The sequence below is a fragment of the Histoplasma capsulatum genome (assembly GCF_000150115.1).
Source record: "Histoplasma capsulatum G186AR genomic scaffold supercont2.2, whole genome shotgun sequence".
NCBI classification, from domain to species: Eukaryota; Fungi; Ascomycota; class Eurotiomycetes; order Onygenales; family Ajellomycetaceae; genus Histoplasma; species Histoplasma capsulatum.
In genome coordinates this window covers 2112308-2135057 of record NW_025544802.1, presented here as the reverse complement: position 1 = coordinate 2135057, position 22750 = coordinate 2112308, and the positions used below count along the sequence as shown (strand labels likewise).

Genomic DNA, 22750 nt, shown 5'->3' with positions numbered 1-22750 from the left:
TGGAGAGCCTTGATCGGTAGACACGAGAAACGGCCCGAACTGTCGGGGGTGAACGCACACAGGGAGACAAGGTCCGAGTGGTTTAAATATCAATCTGGGTGTGGAGGAGCAGTTCTTTGGGGAGCCAAAGCCACAGAACACTGGCTCAATGGGAAAAAAGAGGAGGGCACAGAGAACAGTGCGATCGAGGATGCGGCTGCAGTGGTCTAATTTATGTGCTATTTTCTCATGTATATCCGCAGTTGATTTTGACCTGTCCCGGCAGTATGAAAAGAAATAGAAAGTGATAATAAATATAGAAGTACGAGATATAAAGAGATTGTGGATAACGAGACATTGCTGGATACCGCCTTGTAAGGGCAATACTCATTCCCTTTGAGCCTGTGCACTGCTAGCTAGGGCGGCTGGTATGATAAAATCAACAGGTTACACGTCGGCTGACCCCTCGGGTGACTGACCTGACTTACGCTAGTGTAGGTCACCTGACCCTATAGAAATGGTGACTAGTCAAAGGGTCAGTTGAGCTCCTTACCAACTTGATCTCTTACAAGCTCTTACCAACTGCCCTGAGCCTACTGCTAGCACCCCCATCATCAATACTAGTCCACTACTAATCATCCAATTTTATATAAGACAGACTCACAGAGTGAAATAAAGTCTCTAAGAATTATATAATAATAAATAAATTAAAAGAAGTATTGAATCTTGATTAGTCAGTGACTAGTCATTGATTAATTATAGAGTAGTAATTTAATATATTAAATAATTTAAATAACTATACTCTGTATATTAAATTTATATTGACTAGTATCTGACTAGTAATATATCAGTCATTCACTAGTGCAATATTAATAGTTAATAATTAGTTTATAACTAACTAGTAACTTACTAGTCAGTAACTGATTAAATAATAGTAAAGAATTAGTTTTATATACTATATTTTCATTCATAGTTTATATATACTTCTCAATTTAATAATATTCAAGATTTAATCAATTTCTATTATTCAAAAAAAGAATTATAATATTCATTTTCACTGTGTATATACTACTGTATTATAATATGTATGAGAAGGTAAAAGTTCATTTTTGTTTTATCCTCAACTGACCCATTTTGTGCCAAGAAATTATTTGGGTCAGGTGACTAGCACTAGCGTAGGTCAGGTGAGTCACCCGAGGGGTCAGCCGACGTGTAGTCTCATCGATCAAGCAACCCCGTTCAGGGGTGCCACATCAACTCGTTCGGGCGACGGCTCCGGCCGGAGGCAGTAGGCTTGGCACGAAAAAGCAGGCTAATACTGGCTTGGAATCACCTTCCTGCTCTCTTTTGTGGGAACCTGCGCTGTTTGAAATTATTGCCCAAAGCCTGTTTGAACATCTTTCCGAATGGAAATTCGACTTCCGGAGCTGTACCCCAGTGCAGAGAGAGGCGCAGAACGATTCTGTGAAGATGGTGGGTGCGGAGTTCGATGAAAAGTGCCTTTCGCAGTACGACAGTGCGACGCTGGTCAGCCACATTGTCGAATCATGCAAGCTCTCATTGAACGTGTCTCTGCTGTCCCAGAACCTAGTAGCAAAACACTACTCGCGGGGGAAGGAAGTGGACGTGCTTGAGGCGATGGTGCGAGCAGGTCAACTTGGGATCAGGGTGCCTTGCATCAGACGGACGGTCGAGAGGGACAACGACTTTTACATCATCATGGAGCGGATTCATGGGCAGACTTTGGAGGAAGCCTGGAAGCACATTGGCTGGCTTATAGCTCTGCGTCTGGCATTTCAGCTTCGCCGGTTCGTACGTCGGATGAGAGAGGTGACGTCTTCCACTGCCGGATCTCTCTCCACTGGGATGTGTCGGTCTTTCTGGCTGGAGGATTTTTATAAGCTTCCTTGCCATGCTCGTCCAGAAGCTATTCCAGCGTTCATCCGCTTTTGGCTTAACTTTGTTCCATTGTCACGGCGAAAAGCCAGTGTACAGCCCAAGAAAGAATTTTGCTCAAAGCCTCAAACTCCATTGGTGTTCACACACCACGATCTCGCTCCAAGAAACGTGGTTCTCGATGACAAACGCCGCCTTTGGCTGCTGGATTGGGACTACTCAGGTTTCTATCCGATTTACTTCGAATATGCGTCCATGCATAACTTCTCTGTACCAGAAAATTGGGGGTGGGCAGATAGGCTGTGCTGGGAAATATTCTCCTGGATCTCAGTTGGATGTTTCTCCAAACAGCGCAAAGCCCTTGAAGAAATCAGGCCTCGGTTCACTCGATTCCCTCTTGGCCGGAAGCACGAGGTTCTCTTGGACGGAGCACCCTCTAACGCGGTCCATTTGAGAAAGCCAGGGATGTGATTTGCATCTCGCCTCCAAGGGTTCGCGAGGATCGATACCACTGGCGGGATGGACCCGGGTGTTGCGGATCAGTTGCTCGGGATGGGAGGCCGGAAGTGATCCAGCAAAGCGAAGGCTACGGGATGGAGTGTGAGCTGATTAAATGCATGTGTGTCACTGTCCTTGGAATTCAATTGGAAGGGAAAGATTGGGGCATCGAAGAACCAAGTTCTGGTTGTATTTGCCTTGCAAACCGCGCTTACAGGACCATAACATCTGTCTTCAATACAACACGATAGTAGAAGTAGGGATGTCGAAGCCTGAACAATTGTTGCATTGTGAAACTGACATACACATCTAACGAATGAATAAAGTCGGCACACTGGGAAAGATCTGAATTATAAAACAATAGCGGTAAACCTGTGGCAGCGAAATTGGGCTTGGGGGTTTCCAGCGCCACGTTCCAATGGCTCCACTATGCGACCCTGTGAATAACCCCAACACTGACAATATAGTTAAAGGAAAGTTCCCTCGTCAACCGCTCTCGCGTCAGACCCGCTGCCCGGTGGATGGAACCAATATCTCGACAGCGAGTTCCAGGCTTCACCTTTGCTACCGGCGGCAACAATGTCGGCACCCTCGAGGTCAGAGATAAAAGTGTAGATCCAGTATCTACAACCCTCTTCGTTCTCCGTGAATCGATATTGATCTCGGCCTAGCTGGGAAACCAGGTCCGTAATGGTCTGCACCGTGGGCTGTCCGAGAGTTGCAAAGGAAACTCTTTGCGTCGCATTGTAGGTAAACTCGTACGTCTTGGATTCGATAACAAGCATTCCTGTCAGTCCGTCTGCACCGTCGCCCGGTATCATGTCGAGCCTGGCCGATCCACGCCCATTTGCTTGAAGGAAGGCAGCTCAGTGGTTGGTTGGGGGGCGACCATCCTCGTCCCCTTTGTTTCCTTCGTTTTGGTAGGCGCAAATGTGAATAAAGGAGACTTTTTTTTCCAAGATCCCCAAGATCAAAATCGCTTGCACCCCAGTTTTCCATGCCTGGGGAAAGAGATTAACCTCCGTCCAGGTCATGAGCAGAGATTCTGTGCGTACCTTGTGGTCGAGCCATGCTTTGGAGGTCTTACACTTTGCCTTGCAGTCAAATGCTTTTGCGACGACTACGCAGTGAGAATGCAGAGACGTCTCCTGAGCGGAGGGCGTGTATTTATTTTCCAAGGTCCCATTGATCAGGGGGGGCGGGGGAGCCCGTTCAATCCTCTACTCTTCAACCACCTTGTTTTCGCTTGAAACACCCCATCCCCGCTCCAACGACAGGCAAACAAGGGACTGTGCATGGCACATCCATCTGTTGCTCTTGTCCAATCGCCCAGCGCCGTGTACAGTGGCGTCCATTATAAAGATATTTGCAAGTAAAAACCCACTTTCGACGGCCGTCATATCATCCACCCTCTCCGGGCGAAATGATATGGCGATTACTCCGGCTTGCTGTGGAACCAGAACCGCACTTTGCTTAGGAGCCAGGGAATTTGTACTACGTTGACATCAACGACGGATTCGATGGCTAGATTGTGGAGGAGTTAGCAGATGATTGTGGCTTCACGTTTTTTTTTTTTTTTTTTTTTGGATCGTTACGAGACAGTCTGTTGTGATATTGTATGGACATGACTGAATTTGCTGGGGTGAGTTTTGTAATGAATATGTTGTTTTAATCCAATAGTCTCAATTGTTGCATTTGGTACGGTTCGTGCAAATTCTGCTTCTACATCGACTGTCGTATGATATCATAGGCTACTTGCTATCCAAGTTTTTAGCAGCATCTATCACGCCGTGGAGATCTGGCTACCCGTCCACCGCTCCACGAGTAATGGCTATCCCGTCATAGAAACCAATCTTATTTGCTTATCTATTTTGCCTTTCCACCAGAATCTTTATATCCAATCTATCTAAGCAAAATTCGTCGAATGAGCTTCAAATAGGGAAGGACTCAAACTTTATAACAAAAATCGTATATACCACGGGAACAAGCCACTTCCCTTCTTGCATCCGCAAGCCTCGAGTTAGGTTCGAGAAACCCTCCCTTAGGGGATTCTAAGACCCCAACGAATCTGCTTGTCGAGTTGAACAGGCCGGAAGGTAAAAGGTTACTTGGCCAATCATTTCACTCTCAAGGGAACATATGTATTACTAGTTCTCTTATGCCTTGGGTTAATGGTTAATATGCTGTCTTTTCGTCAAGTGAATCACATCGACATGCCCAAGAATATCAGAAGAGTGCAACTTAGAGATCCACGAAAGTAGGGATCTTGAGGGGTAGGAGGAATTCCTCGGTCGCCGGGGACGGGGACGTATTTCATCATCCTAACGATTCGCCCAATTTGGAACGTAAGCATTTTTGTTGCTGGGAATACAGTGTCATAGCTTCTCTGGTCTATTAAGGGGTAGAGTAACAATGACTGCTGGAAAGATTGACTGCATTTAGTTTCCAATGGACATTCAATAATCCCTACCAGCAATCACTTACCAGCAACGCGGTTGGCAGGAGCAGTCGGGTTAGCTGTCATGGGGCTCAAAAAAGAGGATTCATATATCACCTGAAAGACCAACGGTTAAATATCAATAGTATCTTCTCCGTATTCAAATTTAATTTGTTTCAAGATACGACGTTCTCTTTGGGCAACGCTATTAAAATCACGAACGCAATGTTAAGTACCAAGCCAGGTCTGGATCTCAGAAGCTTGCATGATGACGTCACAGATTCAGGAGCTTATATAGCTCCGCCTGCTCAACCCTCATCGCCATAACCATCATGAAATTATGGCCATAATTGAATTGGTCGCGAATACGCCTTTCCTTCCCAATTTCCAAGGGTGCCATGTCTATATCCCGTTAGGGTAAGCCGGAAAATAAAGACCTAGAAACAAAATGCCCGATTCGCTCGCGGCCTTCCGCGGCACGACCCGCCAGGAGCTTGTCTATCTGGGGCGGGAACATCTGAAGCATAATCTCCAGCAATCGGACCGTGATACCCTGAATTCCGCCGCATCGAAGCTAGCAACACACACTGCCGTCGGTTCTGTCGTTGGTATTGGGCTGGGAATATGGTTGGGTTTACGGGTCCGGCGAATGCGGATGAATATATTCAATACATTCAAGGTTATGGAGAGGCCCACTCATGTGCAGTTTGTAAGCGGCAGGCTAGGTAGGAATGACAAAGATGAAAAAAAAAGATCTTCCTTAGGGATTATTTGATAGGTTTGAACTAACAATTCCTTCGTATCTACTTTGGACAAGAGCCGGTTCCTGATCTGAGCCCTCTGCTTCGACCCACAATACTCAGCGACATGGCGATGTTTACATTGTTCGCAGCTGGGGGGTTGTTTATGGGTGGAGAAACGGGACTTGTCACTGGCGTTTATTCCGCCCGGAGGACAATAGGGAAGGACCCTGAGTCAAAGGAGAGGATCCAGCGTGCGTTTGAGAAACTGAGAGCAGAGATGCTTCGGCGACAGGCGGATGCGCTTGATGGCGGCCAGTCGGTTTCTGAAAAAGTGACGGAAATATTTTAACTGGTAAAACAGTGTTTTCCAATCGTTTAGGATTCTGGGATGTTGTTCAAAAGTTTTATAGTATATAAAATGATATCCTCTTGCCGTTCAGTCCAACTTTGGTATAGGGGTAGGTTAGGAGCTCTCCCAGTGCACGTGAACCCACCAGCCCTAAGGAAGTCCAGATGAATCCATTGTAAAAGTGGAACGAACTGTGATCAAGAACGTTGAGATGGAGCCGAGCCAGCCAACTCTTCCCGGATATCCCGGACTTACGCAATAGTTGCATTTTTGCCTGTTGCATCCTCCGTACAATATCTGGAAACCCTGTCATGATTCTCTAATTTCTTTTTTTTCCTAATTCTCCGTTGGCGGCTGAAAACATCGAACCGACCTTGAAAAACTGACCGTGAAGAAACTTGTATGAAAGGCTCGACCGCAACCAACATCTTGGTAGAGATGTTTCATTGGGAGATTACATTGGTAGTAAAACAAACATGATCAATCACCCTTTGTTGTAATATAACCCACCTAAATTACCAGCCTACAAGTGCCTGAAGAGCTTGGTGAGGATTTCCCTTGGAGGGTCTGTTTCCATAATTTGTACTCCCTGTATAGATACCTACTATCCCTTGCGATTTGGCACCCTCAAACTCTCTTTCTTGTCTTTTTGGGACATAATTATTTTTTGGGAAACCTACTTATCCTCAGTAAAAGTCACTGCGAGGCACAGATTTGTCGGGTTATTTAAACTTCGAGGTTCCGAACGGGCTCCCAGCCTTCCCTAAGTTAAACATTTCCCCCAAGTTTTCGCCTTCCCGGATAAGAGCGCATCTTTTGTCTCCAACTACTCCTTGAACACCAAACGCGTTTGACTTCTTGACTACCAGTGTCCATGGGGTTTGAGCAAACACCCTTTCGGCCCCTATCTTTGGCTCCGATTACAATCGGCGAGCAACGAAGGGTACAATGCCGCAATCAAAATGGCGAAAGACGAAAGGATATTCGAAGCGCGGATTTGACAAGGCCTGGAATACTTTGGACAAGCTTGGTCCCCCGGTGAATCGCCTGTCGAACAAACTCGGTGCGGAGGCTTTCTGGCCCACAACTCTGGATAAGGAAAGTGATAAGGCAGCTCGTATATTGCGAGGTTTTTGCAAAGATGGATTCTATACGCAGATCGACAATGAGAGCGAGGCGACGAACGGGACAAGTCCGCGTACAACTTCTGAAGATGGAGGTGAGGGATACAAGGATACTGGGGAAAACAACAAGAACACTATTGACAGGCCAAAGGGGAAACAAAGGGTTGTAAAAAAGATACCGTCTGCTGTTATCAAGCAGGCTAAAGGCTTGGCAATATTTACAGCAATGAGAACAGGCCTTTGGCTGAGTGGAGCTGGAGGTAGCGGGATTCTTGTCGCGAGGGTCAAGGAAACGGGAAAGTGGAGTCCTCCGTCAGGAATCATGTTGCATACCACAGGACTTGGGTTTCTAGCTGGAGCCGATATCTACGATTGCGTGGTTGTCATCAATACTTACGAGGCGTTAGAGGCTTTCAAAGCGGTACGATGTACACTTGGCGGGGAAGTCAGCGCTGCTGCTGGCCCGTTTGGTGTGGGAGGTGTGATGGACTCTGAGGTACACAAGCGACGGGCTCCGGTGTGGACATATGTCAAGAGCAGGGGGTTATATGCAGGGGTTCAAGTAGATGGTACGATCGTAATCGAGAGGAGCGACGAAAACGAGCGTTTCTATGGTGAGCGAATCGGTGTGGCTGATATTTTAGCGGGTAAAGGAAGGCATCCGCCATCCTCAATAGGAACATTAATGGAGACAATAAAGGCAGCTCAGGGCGATACCGATGTTGATGAGACAATGCTTCCACCTCCAGGTGAAGTCCCTGGAGATGCTGATGTGGAAACCGATATATTCGGTATTCCCCAGCCTGAGGATCAGGATCCGTTTGGCGTCATGGCGTTAGAAAAGGAGGGTGTACTAATTCGAGAAGCTGGAACGAAGCGCATAGCCAGTGCTGATATGTTTGCATTCCGACCCAGTCCGTCGAGCCCATTACACAATCGATTTTCAAGATCGAGTATTGAGAGTTCTCCGAGGGCCAGTTGGCGGAGCAGCGTCCAGAGCACTGCAAGCGCTGACAGAGGCACACAGACGGACGATTTCGTCTATCAGCAACCCCCAAACACTCCCCCAGCCACTCCACCAGGGACTCGCCGACCTTTTTCAGATAGTTTTAAAAGGGTACCATCGGTGAATCACCATATCTCGTATGTGGGTAACTCTTCTAGAGTCGAAAGTATGCCGCCTACCTCCAACCGGGGAGGATCCCTCGTTATTCAGGATCAATCTCTCCCTGGAGTGTTGAACCAAGCTCATCCTACCAGCCCGTCTTTCGCCCGTGCTCGGCTCATTACCATTCCCAAACGCACTCCTCCCCCATTACCACCTCGGAATGCCTTGCGTATCTCGTCGATAAGTGAGCCTGGTCCTGGGGTATTAGAAAGAGAAACAGTGCCTCCAATTGGAAGTTATGCGGATGCTGAGATACTTGAGGTACATGGAAACAATAAAAATGGCAAATCTATGAAGCATAGTGCAGAAGTGCCATCAAATCAAAACAATGACTCGTTAAATAAATACGAGTCGATTCAAGATACATGTGAGGCAAAGGCACCTAAAGAAGAACCTAACCCCGCAGAGGAAAAGGAATCGTCCGACAGAGACCATATGGCAGGAAGAGACGAATTACAAGAAAATGGAATTTCGGAAGAAGTCCTGAATAAAAATTCAGCAAACCTGTTGGCTGAAGAGGAGGGCGCCTGGGAAGACACATTTCTAAAAGAAATGGAGCGGATAGAAAACGAACGAACAGGCGAGGAGGTGGAATCCGCACACGAAATTGTAGTTGCTCAATCTGATGCGCAGCCGCTTCAGACAGAGTTTTCGGGCGAGCACAAGGAGGAATTCCATTCAATTTCTACGTCTCCAACTCCTCCAAAAATGGGGAAGAAGACCCGGAACAAAAAAAAGTGCCAGGCTGAAAATGAAATGAGCAGTTGACGGGATATGCTCAAATGGTTAAGCGGCGTAAGCGTTGTTATTCTTGGAGAAGGAGTAGTGGGCGCGTTTCTCCGCATAAAGTGATTTGCATCTTATTGACATTGGCCTCGCTTAGAATCATCTCGTTGTCTATATATTTCATGTCTCCTGAAGGAGGTATCCGCTCAAATGCTCCATATGCCTTTTCTCAAGCTTAAGCATACGGGATTGTCGTATCCTAAGGGTTCCATGGTGACTAGAACTGTTCAGCCGGGGTCAATCTGTCGTCAGTAAATCGGGAGGGGGTCCCAGACCAGATGAATGGAGCACTGAAATAAGTTCTCAGTCCCCCAGGAGGTAGTTCAACATTGCTCGATGCTGGAGGATTTATTTTCCTTCAGAATTCTGCCTGGAGCGGTATCACGTGGCTTCATGCTGGTCTGGCAATCACATGGGGTCCAGCCAAACCCTTGTTGCCTATATCTTGACCACGGCCAAATTCGCATCGATGAGCAATGGGAAGCCCGTTGTGGCACCACTTCGCTGGAACCGACACTGTGGAAGCTCCCTTTCTGCCTGGATGGAGCCAGTTGATGTGCAGGTGCCTTTGAACTGAGATCTCTCCCGCCATGGTTCAGCTGGAGTTTGTAGTGACCATCGCCGATTAGCTCAGGGGCTTCGTTTGCTGGAGCCAATCACTGCGCCGCTGCCGCCTGGGTTCCAGCTGTTTCGGGCCAGCAAAGCTTGCCAAGTTGTCAGCCAGCGGAAGACCAAAAAGAATTTGGCGGGTCCTGGGAGCTTGCTTTTAAAAGGGCCCTCGGACGGCCCTGGAGGAGGAAAAATCATTCTTTTACTTTTATCAACAAAAAATTCTCCTTCGCCATTGTTTGACTTTGGTGTCAATTGCTGCCCAGCTTGTTCTTCTAATTGCTGAAATGGCGTCTATTTTCAAAAACCACGTCATCGCCCTCAGTGGCACATTTCCCATGCATAAACAAGGTGTGTGTTGCTTGAAAATGGAGCAACTGAAAAGGAACCCTTCAAAAATAAAGAAACCGGGACGGATCATCATTTGGCCTTTGCATTCGAAGATGCTAACTCAGCCGATGTTTAGCCGTTCTGATAGACAAGATCGAGTCTGGCGGTGGCACCTACAGTGCAAAAATTGTCGACACATGTACACATCTTGTTACTACCCAAAAAGACGTTGATGACAATAAGCCCAAGTGTGAGAAATTCCCTTCCTATATATATATTTTGCTTTCTATCTCTCCAATTCTAGTTGTATCTCTTGATTTAGTTATCTATTGGAGTTGAGAGGATTCTCGATGATGCGGAAGTTGGCCGAAAGGTCATGTACTGCATTTTGTGTGTACATGGAATATTGCTAACAGTATATCAGGTAAACAAGCTGCCTCGATCAGTGGTTTGAAAATTGTCTCCTGGAACTGGCTTCTGGATTCAGCAACAGACGGCAAACCAGCCTCGGAAAGTTCTTATCTCTTGGCAGCAACCTCAGCGCCCGCACCAGCCACAAATGGTAGGCCTTTAAGGTCATCTAGAACCAAGCAGCAATCCAATGATACCACTGCCAATGCCAGCCTGGATGATGATAACGATAAACCTGCCACAAGTTCCAATGACTCTAAAGGCAAAAAACAGGCGGCCAAGTCGAAGGCCAAACGCCCTCTCGCGACAGACGATGACGAAAACACTACCACGTCCAAGTCGCAGGGTGAGCCCCCGGCGAAAAAGCAAAAGGATGCCCAGAAGGCGTCTTCTCCAACATTAAAGGTGCCAGTTGATGAAAAATTCAGCTTCGCCGGTAAGTACCGTTCTAATCAGGGAAATAAGCCCATACTCATGAAAGTAGCAGACTAACGTTTTACTTAGCGACTCATAAGGTATTTATTGACGAAAGTGGACTCATCTATGACGCGGCATTGAACCAGACCAATGCCAGTTACAATAACAACAAATTTTATCTCATTCAGCTGCTAGAGAACAAATCCTCAGGGAAATTTACCACATGGACGCGATGGGGTCGAGTTGGCGAAAATGGGCAATGTGCTTCTTTCCCTGGACTGACGCTGGACCAAGCGAAAGATGTGTTTGACAAAAAATTCAAAAGCAAGACTGGCTGTTCTTGGAGTAATCGACTTTTAGCATCCAAAGCTGGAAAATATACCTATATTGAGAGGAATTATGAGGATGATTCAGACGACGAGGGTGAAAGTGAAAAGAAAGGAAGCAAAAAAGCAAAGAAGGAAGTCACGGAAGAAGCGAAGATACCAGAATGCACATTGTCGCAACCCGTCCAGGAATTTGTTAGCCTCATTTTTAACCAACAGCACATGCTTTCAACCATGGCCAGTATGTCATATGACGCAAATAAACTACCATTGGGAAAGCTGAGCAAACGGACTCTCAGTAGAGGCTTTGAGGTTCTAAAGAGCCTTTCACAGTTGGTTGCAAACCCGGCATTAGCCGTGCAAATACATGGTCGTCCATTTGGTGCCGCGGCGGAGCATCTGAGTAACCAATACTTTACTCTCATTCCTCATGTTTTCGGACGTAATCGACCTCCTGTTATCGGTTCTCTGGATCTGATCAAGCGTGAAGTCGAACTGCTTGAAACCTTGACTGACATGGAGATTACCAACGAGATCATGAAGGGTGCCAAGGCGTCCGAGACTGGCCTCCATCCGCTTGATATTCAATTCGCAGGGCTTGGCCTAGAGGAAATGACACCATGTACGTATTCGACAGCCATTCCTTGCTTCATATTCACCTCCACAATGCTAACTACTCCTTTAATCATCCAGTGGACTCAGCTACAATAGAATACAAAGAATTAGAAGATTACCTCGTGAAGTCTCATGGCCAAACTCACCATATCCGTTACAAGGTAAAACATCCTTCAAGGACCCAAATTCTCAAGAGTTGGAGAAGCAACAAAAATCAACCAACTAACAAAATTCTTAGCTGAAACACATTTTCCGCGTCGAACGCCATGGTGAAAAGCAACGTTTCGATACCTCCCCCTTCGCAAACCTATCAAACAGCAACCGCCGTCTCCTCTGGCACGGTTCCCGTAGCACTAACTACGGAGGCATTCTCAGTCAAGGCCTCAGAATCGCACCACCCGAAGCCCCAGTAACGGGCTACATGTTCGGCAAAGGTGTCTACTTTGCCGACATTTCCAGTAAATCTGCCAACTACTGCTGCTCCTCCAGCAGCGGCAACATTGGCGTCTTGATGCTGTGCGACGTTGAGTTGGGAAGTCCGATGCTAGAACTTGTCAACAGCGATTACCATGCTGGCGAGAATGCAAAGAAGCAAGGAAGCCTGTCTACGCTAGGTAAAGGTCGGACAATCCCGCAAGGCTGGAAAGATGCGGCCTGTGTGCACAGCGATCTGAGTGGGGTTCTTATGCCGGATGTTTCGACTCCGCCGAAGCTGCAGGACGATACGAATGCTTGGCTGCAGTATAACGAGTATATTGTTTATGATGTAGCGCAAATTCGGGTGAAATACCTGCTATATGTACATATGCAATGAGATACGTATGGGATGAGGGTTTGGGCATCAACTGGGGAGCGGGGGGGCGTTTGAGCACTGTATGTTGGGATCGATGCATTGTGAAAGTGGCGGTTGAGATGAGGCTGGTCCAGGAAAGAACAGGACCTGACATTCTCTCTTCGACCGTCATAGAACCCCCTTTTTTTTGGTTGCTCGCAATTATCTCAAATTGCTCTTCATTTATTTGGTACATTTCTCTGTTACATTTTTGCAAGCTAGGATAGTTTCTATTTCGTTCTCAAATCAAATCATCACCCCCTCTTCAGCTTCATACTGCCAAAAAAGCATCGATAGCTAAGCATCATTGCGCGGAGTTACGGGGTAGCAGAGTCATGTTATCTTATAGTTATACAAAGGAATTTGTGCACCTGTTTGACCCGGCAATTTCTAATGCGCCAGGTAGTGAGTTGTCTACATTTCGCGCTTCAGAATCACCATTTACCATGCCGCGTATCCTTTGTGGGTGGAAGTAGAAACAAACGGAGAGAAGAAGTAGAAAGAGCACTTTCATCATCAGCAATAACTTAATTTTATTTCTACTCTGTCAATGAAAAGAAAAAGCTTCGTTTGAATGTCGAAGAAAATAACCCATTCAATCGCCAGCTACTCATACTATCACTGCACTGCGCTTTGAAATATATAATTGCATGCGTCCTTCTCCCTCCGCTTCCATTGCCACAATTTCCAGCCTCATGTTTTTTAAGAACTCACACGGCAAACTCACTGTTTCAAAGGAGGAGTGGGAGTGAGGAAAGGAGAAACAGAATTAAAGCAAATAATCTGCTGAAAGAAGACAAGAAAGAAGAAAAACGAAAGGAAACGAAAATAAAACGAAGCGGAGAAACAGGGGATAGAGAAACGAAATAAAATGGACTGGGGGTTTTTTTTTTTTGAGGGGGGAAGGGGAGGAAGGGGCAAAAGAGAGAGACAGGTTAACTATGTACTCAAACAAAATTCTCAATTCCATACTCAATGTTCCCAACCATGGCTTTATTCCATTTCACCAATTCACCATAATCCCGTAATTCCGGCATGCGCCTCGTTCATTTATCCTTCTGAAGGAAGGGGTAACAGGGAAGATTGGAAAAAAATGCAAAAGAAAAAATCCAGTTGCCGGTATATCAGGTCCGGGTGTCTTCCGTCAGCGACTAACTCCGTGTGGAAACAGAAGAAAAAAAAAGAAAAGAAAGAAAGAAAGCGGGAAAATACAAATGAACAAAATAGATCAAATGGGCAAAATAGTGCAAAACATGATTTTCCCAAGCCAGGGTCACTCCAACAAAACACCATGCGTGAAGAACGAAGGCAATAAAAAGAGTAAGTAAAAAGGGCAAGTCGTAAACCCAATGCAGGAATATGGACATGACGTCCAACCCTGAATTACTCCAATAGAAGAGTCCTTCCTATGAGACTGGAGTAGAACAAAAAGGTTGATTATCTAGGAGGGAAAGCAAACCCTGCCATGAAAACGAAGATAAATGAACAATTGGAAACGCGCTTGAAATGCACTGCAAACCATACTGTAAGGGAATTAGCAAGACGAGAGAGAATGGGACATCAGAACCAGAATCAAAGGGTGAGGAAGCAGCAAAAATTTACGCAAAAAAAAAAAAAAAAAAGGGGGGGGGGGGAGGAAAGAAAGAAAAAAAAAAAAAAGATTCAGGTGTTGTGCAGTCAACAAAGAAGGTCAGCATGTTCTCTGTTGCCCATCAAGCGCCTGAAGCGCAACTTTCTCTCTCCAGGCCCGAGCGCACACCTCTCATCGTCATCTAAGTCCGCTTCAGGAAGCCACTCGTTAGGCAAATCGGGATAGTAAGTATCAAGGCGCTCCTCTATATATCGCTTCCTCGTTCGCCCGATCCCAAACTCCTGACCCCACTGGCATCGATCGAACTCCATCAATCCGCCAAACATATGATCCATATTTGCCACCCAGATCCGGCCTCCATCAGGTGTGTAGTCAGCCCCTCCAATTTCACCAAAGAAATCGTGTACTTGACGTGTCTGGTAGGTTTGTGCATTGACTATTGCAATGCGGTCTGCTGGCTCGCACATCAGAAGCGTACGTGGGCCACCTCCAACAGGAGAATATCGTAAAGAGCGATAACCCGCTACATCAGACTCGATAAATTGGAGTACTCGCCACATACGAGCATCCCAGATGTTGACTGTTCCATCCTGATTGCTAGTTGCAACATGGAGCATATCCGGCGACCAGGCGCATGCGAATCCAAAGTCTTGATGGCCGACTAGTGGTTGCACCGGTTTTCCACTTTCGCTATCGATTATCCATGCTTCTTTAGCATCGCCAACTATAACGCGTAGTCGACCATCCAAAGAGGTGTCAGTGCAGTTAATTGCACGAGCGAATTTGTGGTTTTGGACAAATTTGTTGGTCTCACAGTCAAGGATTCGAATATATTGATCGTTCGATGATATAATTGCCTGAGGGCTACGACTCGTCCGATGCCTAACAATATCAATATGATTTGTGATTCCGTTTTGGCTTTTAGTGATATAGCCATCCACAGTGTTGTGATCGGTCACGTCACCTCTCATCGCATATTCGCCAGAGAACCCGCCAACTACTGTGACACCATGCTTCGCTTTCATGGTTGAAATTTTGACTGGCTCAAAAAAGGTCGCCGATTTTGACGGATTAGAGAGGTCTATCAGGAAATGTTTTTGGTTGTGAAACGGGGTTACTGTGTAAATTTTGGATCGATGAGCATATTGCACGGTATTCGACGATGTCACGGACATAAGATTGCGCAGTTGAAAATGGGACATTGACGCCTTGTATTTGGTATACATGGTCTTCGCCATGAAGAATTTCTCGGTCTGTGGTAGCCGCTTCGAATACTAACTCATAGATTAATCATTTATCCTAACAATGTGAAAAAAATATAATAAAAGATCTCACCCCATGAGGATTGAATATCAAATTACGGTAGCCTTTGTACCAGCTATCACGAAGGATCCTAGCATCGGACCTCCGGACACTCATCCTTTTTGACCAAGGGATATTCTGAATATCATAAACCTTAAATTGATGCTTCTCAGGACGCGTTATCTTGTGGGGACGAGGCCAATACGAGACGTCTGCTGCTGCATCTGATATCGTGACGTGAGGTCGATCCTTCAAAGCAAGCTGCTCGAGAGGTACCCTTGATCGAACAAGCCATTGCTTAATGAACATCTCGACTGTTAGATTCTTCTCGAACGCTGGAAATTCAAGTCCGTTAGCAAGTGTGTATGTATGGCCATCGCACGGAGCGAGAGGGGCCGCTAGAAGACTGCTGGCAATATGGGCACTGAAGTATTTTAAAACCAATGATGGAGGGACGTAGTAAATTGACTCTTCAGAGGGGCCGTGCATGTAAGTATACTGGTCCTCAGTTAGAAGACCATCAGGGCGTGTAACTGCAGCAATTCTCCGGCTGGGTGGGGTGACTTGTGGAGAGGCTGAAGTCCTGGGCCAGGGCAGTGTTTGATATAATACAAAGTGTGGTGATTCTTTTGTATGATCATGAGATTTCAAAAAAGCGTCCGTCATGTCAAGACCAGCAAGGAAAGTGATCGTTGTGTCATTGACGAAAAGGGCATTATAGGAATCACGAAATAGGAAGATTCCTTTAGATGGTGCTGCAAAAATTGAGAATTGAGAAATGAAATTTGACACGGCTAGCAACATGATGCTATCAGCTTGGGGGTGAAATTCTTGACGTGGGTCGACGGAAGGTCCAGAAGGATATTCAAAACATTTCATGTTACCAAATGCACGATGGATGATTTGTTGGGCCTTTCCAAGGGCTTGAACATTTAACGGAAGAAACAACGTAGAAGGTGGACTAATAAAATGTGAATCCATACTTTCAGTTTGCGGAAACCCCCCGAAATCGAGGTGATCGTCTTCATCCGCGTCGTTACTAAGGGTAAAATTTTGGATAGTGCTGTTGTCGAAATTCGTAAAAGACATGGGTTGAGAGCGTCCATTGGTGGTAGAGCTTTGAGCGTGACTTTGATAAACTCCACTATCATGCACATCGCTGCCAAAGTCAAACATTGGGTTACTGTATTCTGTAGGATCACAACAAGATATTTCATCATCGGTTATGTAAAACTTTTCGGTATCGTTTATCTCCGAATTGGAATCATCGTATGTACTTCTCGAGCTTCCAAATATAGAAGGAACTCGGGGCAACCTGTCAGAGGAGAAACGATACAGGTCAGAATCTTCAATGAGGGTATTGCCGTACGCCGGGTTATCCTCATCATCGGAATCTCCATCATCATCATCATCATCGTCATCATCGTCATAATCATCGTAATATTCCTCACCGCTCATGGAGCCCATGTCCTCATCATCACCGTTGCTCCCCGGAGCATGAGGAAAGACGCCTGGATAGATTGGACTGGTCTCGATGTTGGTGTGATGGGCGAAGGGAGCAGAGGCCATTGAACCGGCTTCCATCGTAAAGAGGGATGAATTAGCTATCAATTGACCCGTAGAATTGGCGATACCAGAAACAGGAGCATCATTCTCAATACCAGCAGTCGAAGAAGGTAAACCTAATGGGGGATGTGTTTGGCCAGAATTGTAATGCTGATGCGACTGAAAACCAGAAATTTGGGACTCAGAATTGGTTTGATGCGATTCAAGTTGAGGGGCCGAAGCAGAATGCTGCACTTGATCTAAGCTATAGAAACCTTCTTGAGTGTCGTAGTCCATCGCTCCGATGGAGCTACCCGGGTCATCAAGTAAGTTGTTTAAGGGAGCAGGGCCGCCCAAAATTCCGAAGGGGTCAAGATTGTGTGAGAATGATGTTGTATCACCTTGACTTGGCAATAAACCCTGGCCCAGATTAGGATGTGCTATCTGCTGGTCCATTGGGCCTGATTGACTGGCTGGGCTGTGTTGTTTGTTGTCGTCCGGCAGCGAGGAGTCAGTCATGACTTCCGTAGCCTGCACAAGAGACGAGGTTATTTGATCATAAAACACGTCGCTTTGGTCGACCATTATGATCGTTTAACTAGACAAGGGGTCGCTACAAAGCCTTTCTCAAGTAGACACCGGATTTCATCGCGTGGGTACTCGAGAAGCAAAGCTCTTCGCGTGTGTTTTAAAACAGTTGTGAGCGGATCAAGGGACTGTAGAAAAATAATAAGAATCCCCTCCAACAAGTTTGCCCCCTGGGAAATGCCATATCTGCACCTCTTTCCAATGATGCCCAGGGCATAAACTCACCGAACTCGATTCGCAAGCAGCAGTTTCCAATGCCGGTAAAGCAGAGGGCAGATGGCGGGCTGCAAAACACGCTACGCGTCAACAAAATAACCACAAAGTATGACCGTGAAAAGTGATAAATTCGGTAAATAAAGCAGAGAGACGGCAAATGTATCTTATATGCAGACTTGGAAGCGCTCAGGAACCGTTGATGCAAGCTCTATGCTGAATGAGCAGCTAAGGGCGGACAAGCACTCAAAACCTCGGAAGAGTGCAGAAGAATTATGGAAATTCAGGAGATTTGTGGGGCCACAAAGGGATATTCCACAATGACCATTTGTTGCCGCCAAAGTTGGTGAAGGCGCACACAGAAGAATTTAATAATGTGTTATGCATCTAAATGGAAAATCTTTGAAGCCATGAACTTGAGCACAAGGCTAAATCGTCCGGTCAAACAAAATGAAAACAGCACCCTATTCAGCATGAACATGGGATATAAGGGTATATATATCCCGGAATAAGTCTTAAAACAAAAGGTTGAAAATGGCGACGTCAATAGAGTAGACGGCTTACCCACTTCCGCAAGAAATGAATATCTAATTATGATGCAAGCTTTGCCACTGAAAAAGAGTTGCCAAAGGCCAAGGTTCTATCTAACAACCAAGTCAGACAGAATCAAGCCATAGAGCAAGATTGGGAAATGCGATGCTGGAAGAAATACTAGTACTAACATGTCTTATGGATTCAAGGAGGACAGGTGGCAGCGAAGAGCAGATGGTCTGAATGAGGCTCTCCAAAAAGAAAATTGAAAAAGAAAATGAAAAAAATAAAGAAAAAAAGAAGAAGATAAAAGAAAAGAAAACAAGCAATGAACAAAACCGTAGAGGGCTGTTCGTTGTAGATGAGATGTGCTGTGGATGAAGAAGCGGGAGCAGGGCGGTTGACGTTGATGTAATGTACCCCCGCAGCAAGTTTTCCTAGTCGAATACATGCTAGCTTTTGGCTGCGGGAAGCCAAGGCCGGAGTCCGGGCCGGGGCAAATGTACTGTGTTAGGCTTAGTCTGGTCTTGGCATAGAATTCCGCGGCTCTGCTACTCAAAGTTCAGATCGACTTCAAAGTTCTACTCTGGATTGTCACTTTCTCCGATTAGCCCGGAGAAAAAGGAATGCAGATCAGCGGTGCCTGGGTCATGTCAAATGCTGCAGCTGGTCCAATCTTTGGGTCACTCCTACAAGAGAATGCCCGTGACGCACATGACCCAGATCATTGACTCGCCAGTTCGTGAGGAACAGCATGCTGCTTCAGAACCCTGCCACACACACTCCAAAAGGAGAATGACAGCAAGACGCTCAACGTGCCCTGGTCGGCCCATGTCATTTTTAGCAAAGGGGGAGAGGGGGAAGAAAGGCGGGGAGAAATCTCATCTTCACACTTTCCCTTTTAGGGATACACCAAGCAAGCTTCGGACAATTGCAGGAAGACATTTGCTATTATTCGAACACTGGAAAATCGCCAGCTTATCTGTTGATCCCGGGAATACATATATCCAAGGAGAATGCAGTTAACACTCAGCGCTGATAAGTTTCGCTGAACCGCCAATATTGGAAGTCAGCTCTCTGCATATCGCTGAAAAACTGACGGAAAAATACATATTTCAACCTCCTGGCATATCATGGCAAACGGAGATGCATATCCGCTAGTCCATATCAGTACTAGGAGCCAACATGCAAGACATCCATCTATGAGATCTATCACTTATATCTTTTCTAATCCCAGCGTTTAGACATGTCAATTTTTACTTGACTCAGACATATCTTGGCAGTCATAGGGTCCAAGGCGTGGGATGCCATGCGGCACATGTGAGTTCCTAAAGAGATATATAATTATTAATTGGGGGGAAGGGCTGAAGTGGTAGCTCTGGATGGAGATTGAATGTTGTACGATGAGCTGGGCTTTCTTACTAGCAAAAATGCATGATGAATTACATATGAAAGAGATGATTCGGATGAGCTTGGAAGCTGTTGCCAACCAACGTTCAGCGACGCTTAGGCCCTCAGAACCAGCCGACATGGATATTTTCAAAGCCCGATTAGCTTAAAATCGAGAACGCTCCACGGCACGCAGATGAGACAAGCTAATGACAAGTTGAATTGAAACAGGGGAGGAAGAGAAGCAAACTGGAGAAAGGAAGTTTAACTTCCTTGAATAAATCATAACCAGGTGCAATTTTATCCGATATCGCATATTATTTTATCATTATAAGAACAATGAAAAGCAGCATAAATGACTCCCACAATCGGGATCGCGCATCGCCAATGTTCGTCGCCTGAGGTAACATCTGCGTCTAGCTTCCCCAAGCAAGAGAAATGGCAACACTTGCAAGAAAATATATGGTTGAACTATCTAAAATTGTGGCACCAAATGGGTTTTTCAACAAAGAACCCCCGTTTTTAGATGGTGATGCTGATGGCGCTCCGGAGCTCGTGGGTGACTTCGTGGGATTCGATGTAGGGCTAGATTTTTTTGTTTCGAGTGGAGACATGACCTGCGACATATCAATGATTGAGTTAGAACTTAATTTGTTCTATGATGATATTGAAACCTGGGAGGCAGAAGGGATTTTGCTCGAATGCTCAAAAAAGAAGAATGATTGCACGAACCCTGTCAACAACCTGGATAACGCCGTTGTTGGTCCTGGGATTTAAATTGGCAGCCATATGTTAGTTGACGTTTTCCTTGAACTGTACATGTGGCATCACCACAAAGGCAACAAAATGTAATATACGCGGCGGGAACAATGACCCAATAATGAGGCGGGTAAGCTGAACTCACAAAACGTTCTTCTTGACCAATTTTGCATCGTTAAAGAAAATACCCGTGGCATTAACAGTTACCAGGATGGTGTCATTGCTAACTGTTGTGAAGATTTGACCGTCTGTTAGGAAATTGGTATAAACCGGTTCCGTGAGAGTGTGGAAAGTAAGCGCCTTCGTCAGATCGCCGGATTCTGCATTTTCATCTGGATTGCCTGCTTGTTCGAAGGCATCATCTGTCGGACCGATGCAAGTAACATTTCTTAAAGTGTCCAGCACAGGTCCAAGGCTGGTCCGCTTCAGTGCCAGGCTGAGAGACGTGAGGTCTTCGCTTTCGATGGTCTCCGTGCAGACCCTTGGAAGGGTAAGGAGACTTTTTTCCACCTCGCGCCAAAATTACTGTCAGCATACCGCAACCAATCTGGCTAAAAACTAATAGACTTATGGAATGGTAACGAGTTCTGTGAAAGTGGCAGATAAAATATCATACCCGTCAACCATATGAAACAGGCCTCCATCCCACTTCCCGTCGAGAAGAGTCACTGTCACAGATTCGTGCAAACCTGACAACACATCGACTTCCTCCTGCTGCCTTTTCCGTGAGCTGCCTGCTGATTGAGGACTCATGATCACAACCTGTCCGTCGTTATTCTCCCCTGTATCGTTTTGAGCGTCCAGTGCGGGTCCTGCGCTTCGATTGTTATACTTCTCCTCCATAAGATCGGTTGGTATCACCAGGCGATTCGGGGGTGCAGAGAGGAGTTGTGCTGCCGGCAGGTTTCGAGATAGGATATGGTATCTCATGATAGCTTCCAGTTCCAAATCTGGGATGTCTGCGATTTCCAAGTCGCCATTGGTAGCACGATAGGCAACGAATGCATCGTCACTGGGAACGAGAAATGTGAGCCGTTGGGAATTATCAGAGGCTCCGGTCAACAGACGAGCAATGTTAGGCTTGTTTAGAAGCAGCGAGCGAAATTGAGACAGCGCGGGATATCCGCTCAAGGCCTCGACCAACGACTCCGCGTGCGAAATGGCGGGAAATAATATCAAGGACAGTAATAAAATGTGCTGCCAAAGCAGTCGTCGAATAATCCCCATTGTAGCCATGGGCTAATTTCTTCTCGAAGCACCGCGTTGCAAAAACTAATTCAGCTTCTTCAAATAACAACCAACGTGAATTCAAAGAATAATTTCTCATCCATAACTTAGGCGAGAGCTCCTAGGTTATATGGTAGAGCGGTATAAGAATATTAAGAGGGGTACAATAATCCCCTGTTGTCCACTGCCACCGCCGGCTGGCCATGCTGGACAGTTATCTGAAGTTCTGTGTCCAATCAAAGCTTGCGCTCTACGTTGGAACCCAAATAACCAACATCCAACGGCTTCCGTTAGGTTTCTGGCTTGCTTTTCTCGATATCATTGGGGGATGAGAACAAGGCTCCTCAGCCTCCGCCACCGAAGAGGAATAACGAACCGAATGCGTCCATGTACAGGATGTCCTCTGACGGTAGTTTTCATGCATACGTGGATTAAGGCTTGCTCCCCCAAACGTTTTTCTACCCGTAATTCAAAGGAAATGAAAATTACACTGTTTACCATGGCTAATTTACACCACCAATAAATTGACTAACTTTCACAAGGAATGGCGCATACTTGCCTTTACATACAAAATAACCAGTATTCAAATGTTGTTTAAATGAATCAGGAGAATATCTGCATTGCTGCTCAACTCTGCGATCTGTGAAATCTCTATAACATGCCCTCTGTGGTGGTAGGATAAATTTATTCATGAGCGAAGTTGGCTGAGGCTCCTTCTTCGCTCTCACAGCAGTCATCATGTCACGGCATCCCTAATAGCAAAGGATAGAAAAAAAGGTCTCCCCAAGTGGCTCAAGGGACTGCGCAAACCAGGCATTACGGGGTGCAAGAAGGCTTCCTGGTACGGGCGGCTTCTCTAGGACTCGCTTGACCTGCCAGGGTCTGATCCTTTAACAGGTAGAAGAAGTTAGATCTCAATGATATGGAAAACCCTCTCTGATGTCAGTTGATAGGCAATTGATTTTGCAACCCTTGGTGGGATTGGAGAAATCAATTTCTGACTAACCTCTGATCAGTGGGGGGATTTATATCCCACACACAAAACAATATCGTCCCGGGGAGTTCGTCCTAGACAAAAATATTTG

The 22750-nt window shown here is 46.0% G+C and overlaps 8 protein-coding genes across 8 annotated transcripts; 5 read left to right on the top strand and 3 right to left on the bottom strand.

Moving 5' to 3' along the window:
* Positions 1–1062: 1062 nt before the first annotated feature.
* Positions 1063–2346, top strand: HCBG_01942 (ankyrin repeat protein; the record flags this gene model as incomplete). Its single annotated transcript, XM_045428991.1, has 2 exons — positions 1063–1074; positions 1450–2346. The coding sequence occupies 2 exons, from the start codon at positions 1063–1065 to the stop codon at positions 2344–2346; spliced, it is 909 nt and encodes a 302-aa protein (XP_045290777.1).
* A 494-nt stretch (positions 2347–2840) lies between these two features.
* Positions 2841–3444, bottom strand: HCBG_01941 (uncharacterized protein; the record flags this gene model as incomplete). Its single annotated transcript, XM_045428990.1, has 2 exons — positions 2841–3223; positions 3429–3444. 2 exons carry the CDS (start codon positions 3442–3444, stop codon positions 2841–2843), a joined length of 399 nt encoding a protein of 132 aa, XP_045290776.1.
* Positions 3445–5147: 1703 nt separating this feature from the next.
* Positions 5148–5902, top strand: HCBG_01940 (uncharacterized protein; the record flags this gene model as incomplete). Its single annotated transcript, XM_045428989.1, has 2 exons — positions 5148–5535; positions 5628–5902. The coding sequence occupies 2 exons, from the start codon at positions 5259–5261 to the stop codon at positions 5900–5902; spliced, it is 552 nt and encodes a 183-aa protein (XP_045290775.1).
* A 948-nt stretch (positions 5903–6850) lies between these two features.
* On the top strand, positions 6851–8962 carry HCBG_01939 (DUF500 domain-containing protein; the record flags this gene model as incomplete). Its single annotated transcript, XM_045428988.1, has 1 exon — positions 6851–8962. The coding sequence occupies one exon, from the start codon at positions 6851–6853 to the stop codon at positions 8960–8962; it is 2112 nt and encodes a 703-aa protein (XP_045290774.1).
* Positions 8963–9876: 914 nt separating this feature from the next.
* Positions 9877–12502, top strand: HCBG_01938 (polymerase; the record flags this gene model as incomplete). The annotated part of the gene is made up of 6 exons (XM_045428987.1): positions 9877–9940; positions 10056–10169; positions 10344–10766; positions 10835–11695; positions 11767–11849; positions 11927–12502. The coding sequence occupies 6 exons, from the start codon at positions 9877–9879 to the stop codon at positions 12500–12502; spliced, it is 2121 nt and encodes a 706-aa protein (XP_045290773.1).
* Positions 12503–14197: 1695 nt separating this feature from the next.
* On the bottom strand, positions 14198–17543 carry HCBG_01937 (WD domain-containing protein; the record flags this gene model as incomplete). The annotated part of the gene is made up of 3 exons (XM_045428986.1): positions 14198–15385; positions 15447–16207; positions 16397–17543. 3 exons carry the CDS (start codon positions 17541–17543, stop codon positions 14198–14200), a joined length of 3096 nt encoding a protein of 1031 aa, XP_045290772.1.
* Positions 17544–18481: 938 nt separating this feature from the next.
* HCBG_01936 (uncharacterized protein) lies at positions 18482–19849 on the top strand (the record flags this gene model as incomplete). Its single annotated transcript, XM_045428985.1, has 4 exons — positions 18482–18507; positions 18857–19311; positions 19528–19610; positions 19748–19849. 4 exons carry the CDS (start codon positions 18482–18484, stop codon positions 19847–19849), a joined length of 666 nt encoding a protein of 221 aa, XP_045290771.1.
* A 246-nt stretch (positions 19850–20095) lies between these two features.
* Positions 20096–21674, bottom strand: HCBG_01935 (uncharacterized protein; the record flags this gene model as incomplete). The annotated part of the gene is made up of 4 exons (XM_045428984.1): positions 20096–20296; positions 20412–20445; positions 20584–20937; positions 21055–21674. The coding sequence occupies 4 exons, from the start codon at positions 21672–21674 to the stop codon at positions 20096–20098; spliced, it is 1209 nt and encodes a 402-aa protein (XP_045290770.1).
* Between the last annotated feature and the right edge of the window lie 1076 nt (positions 21675–22750).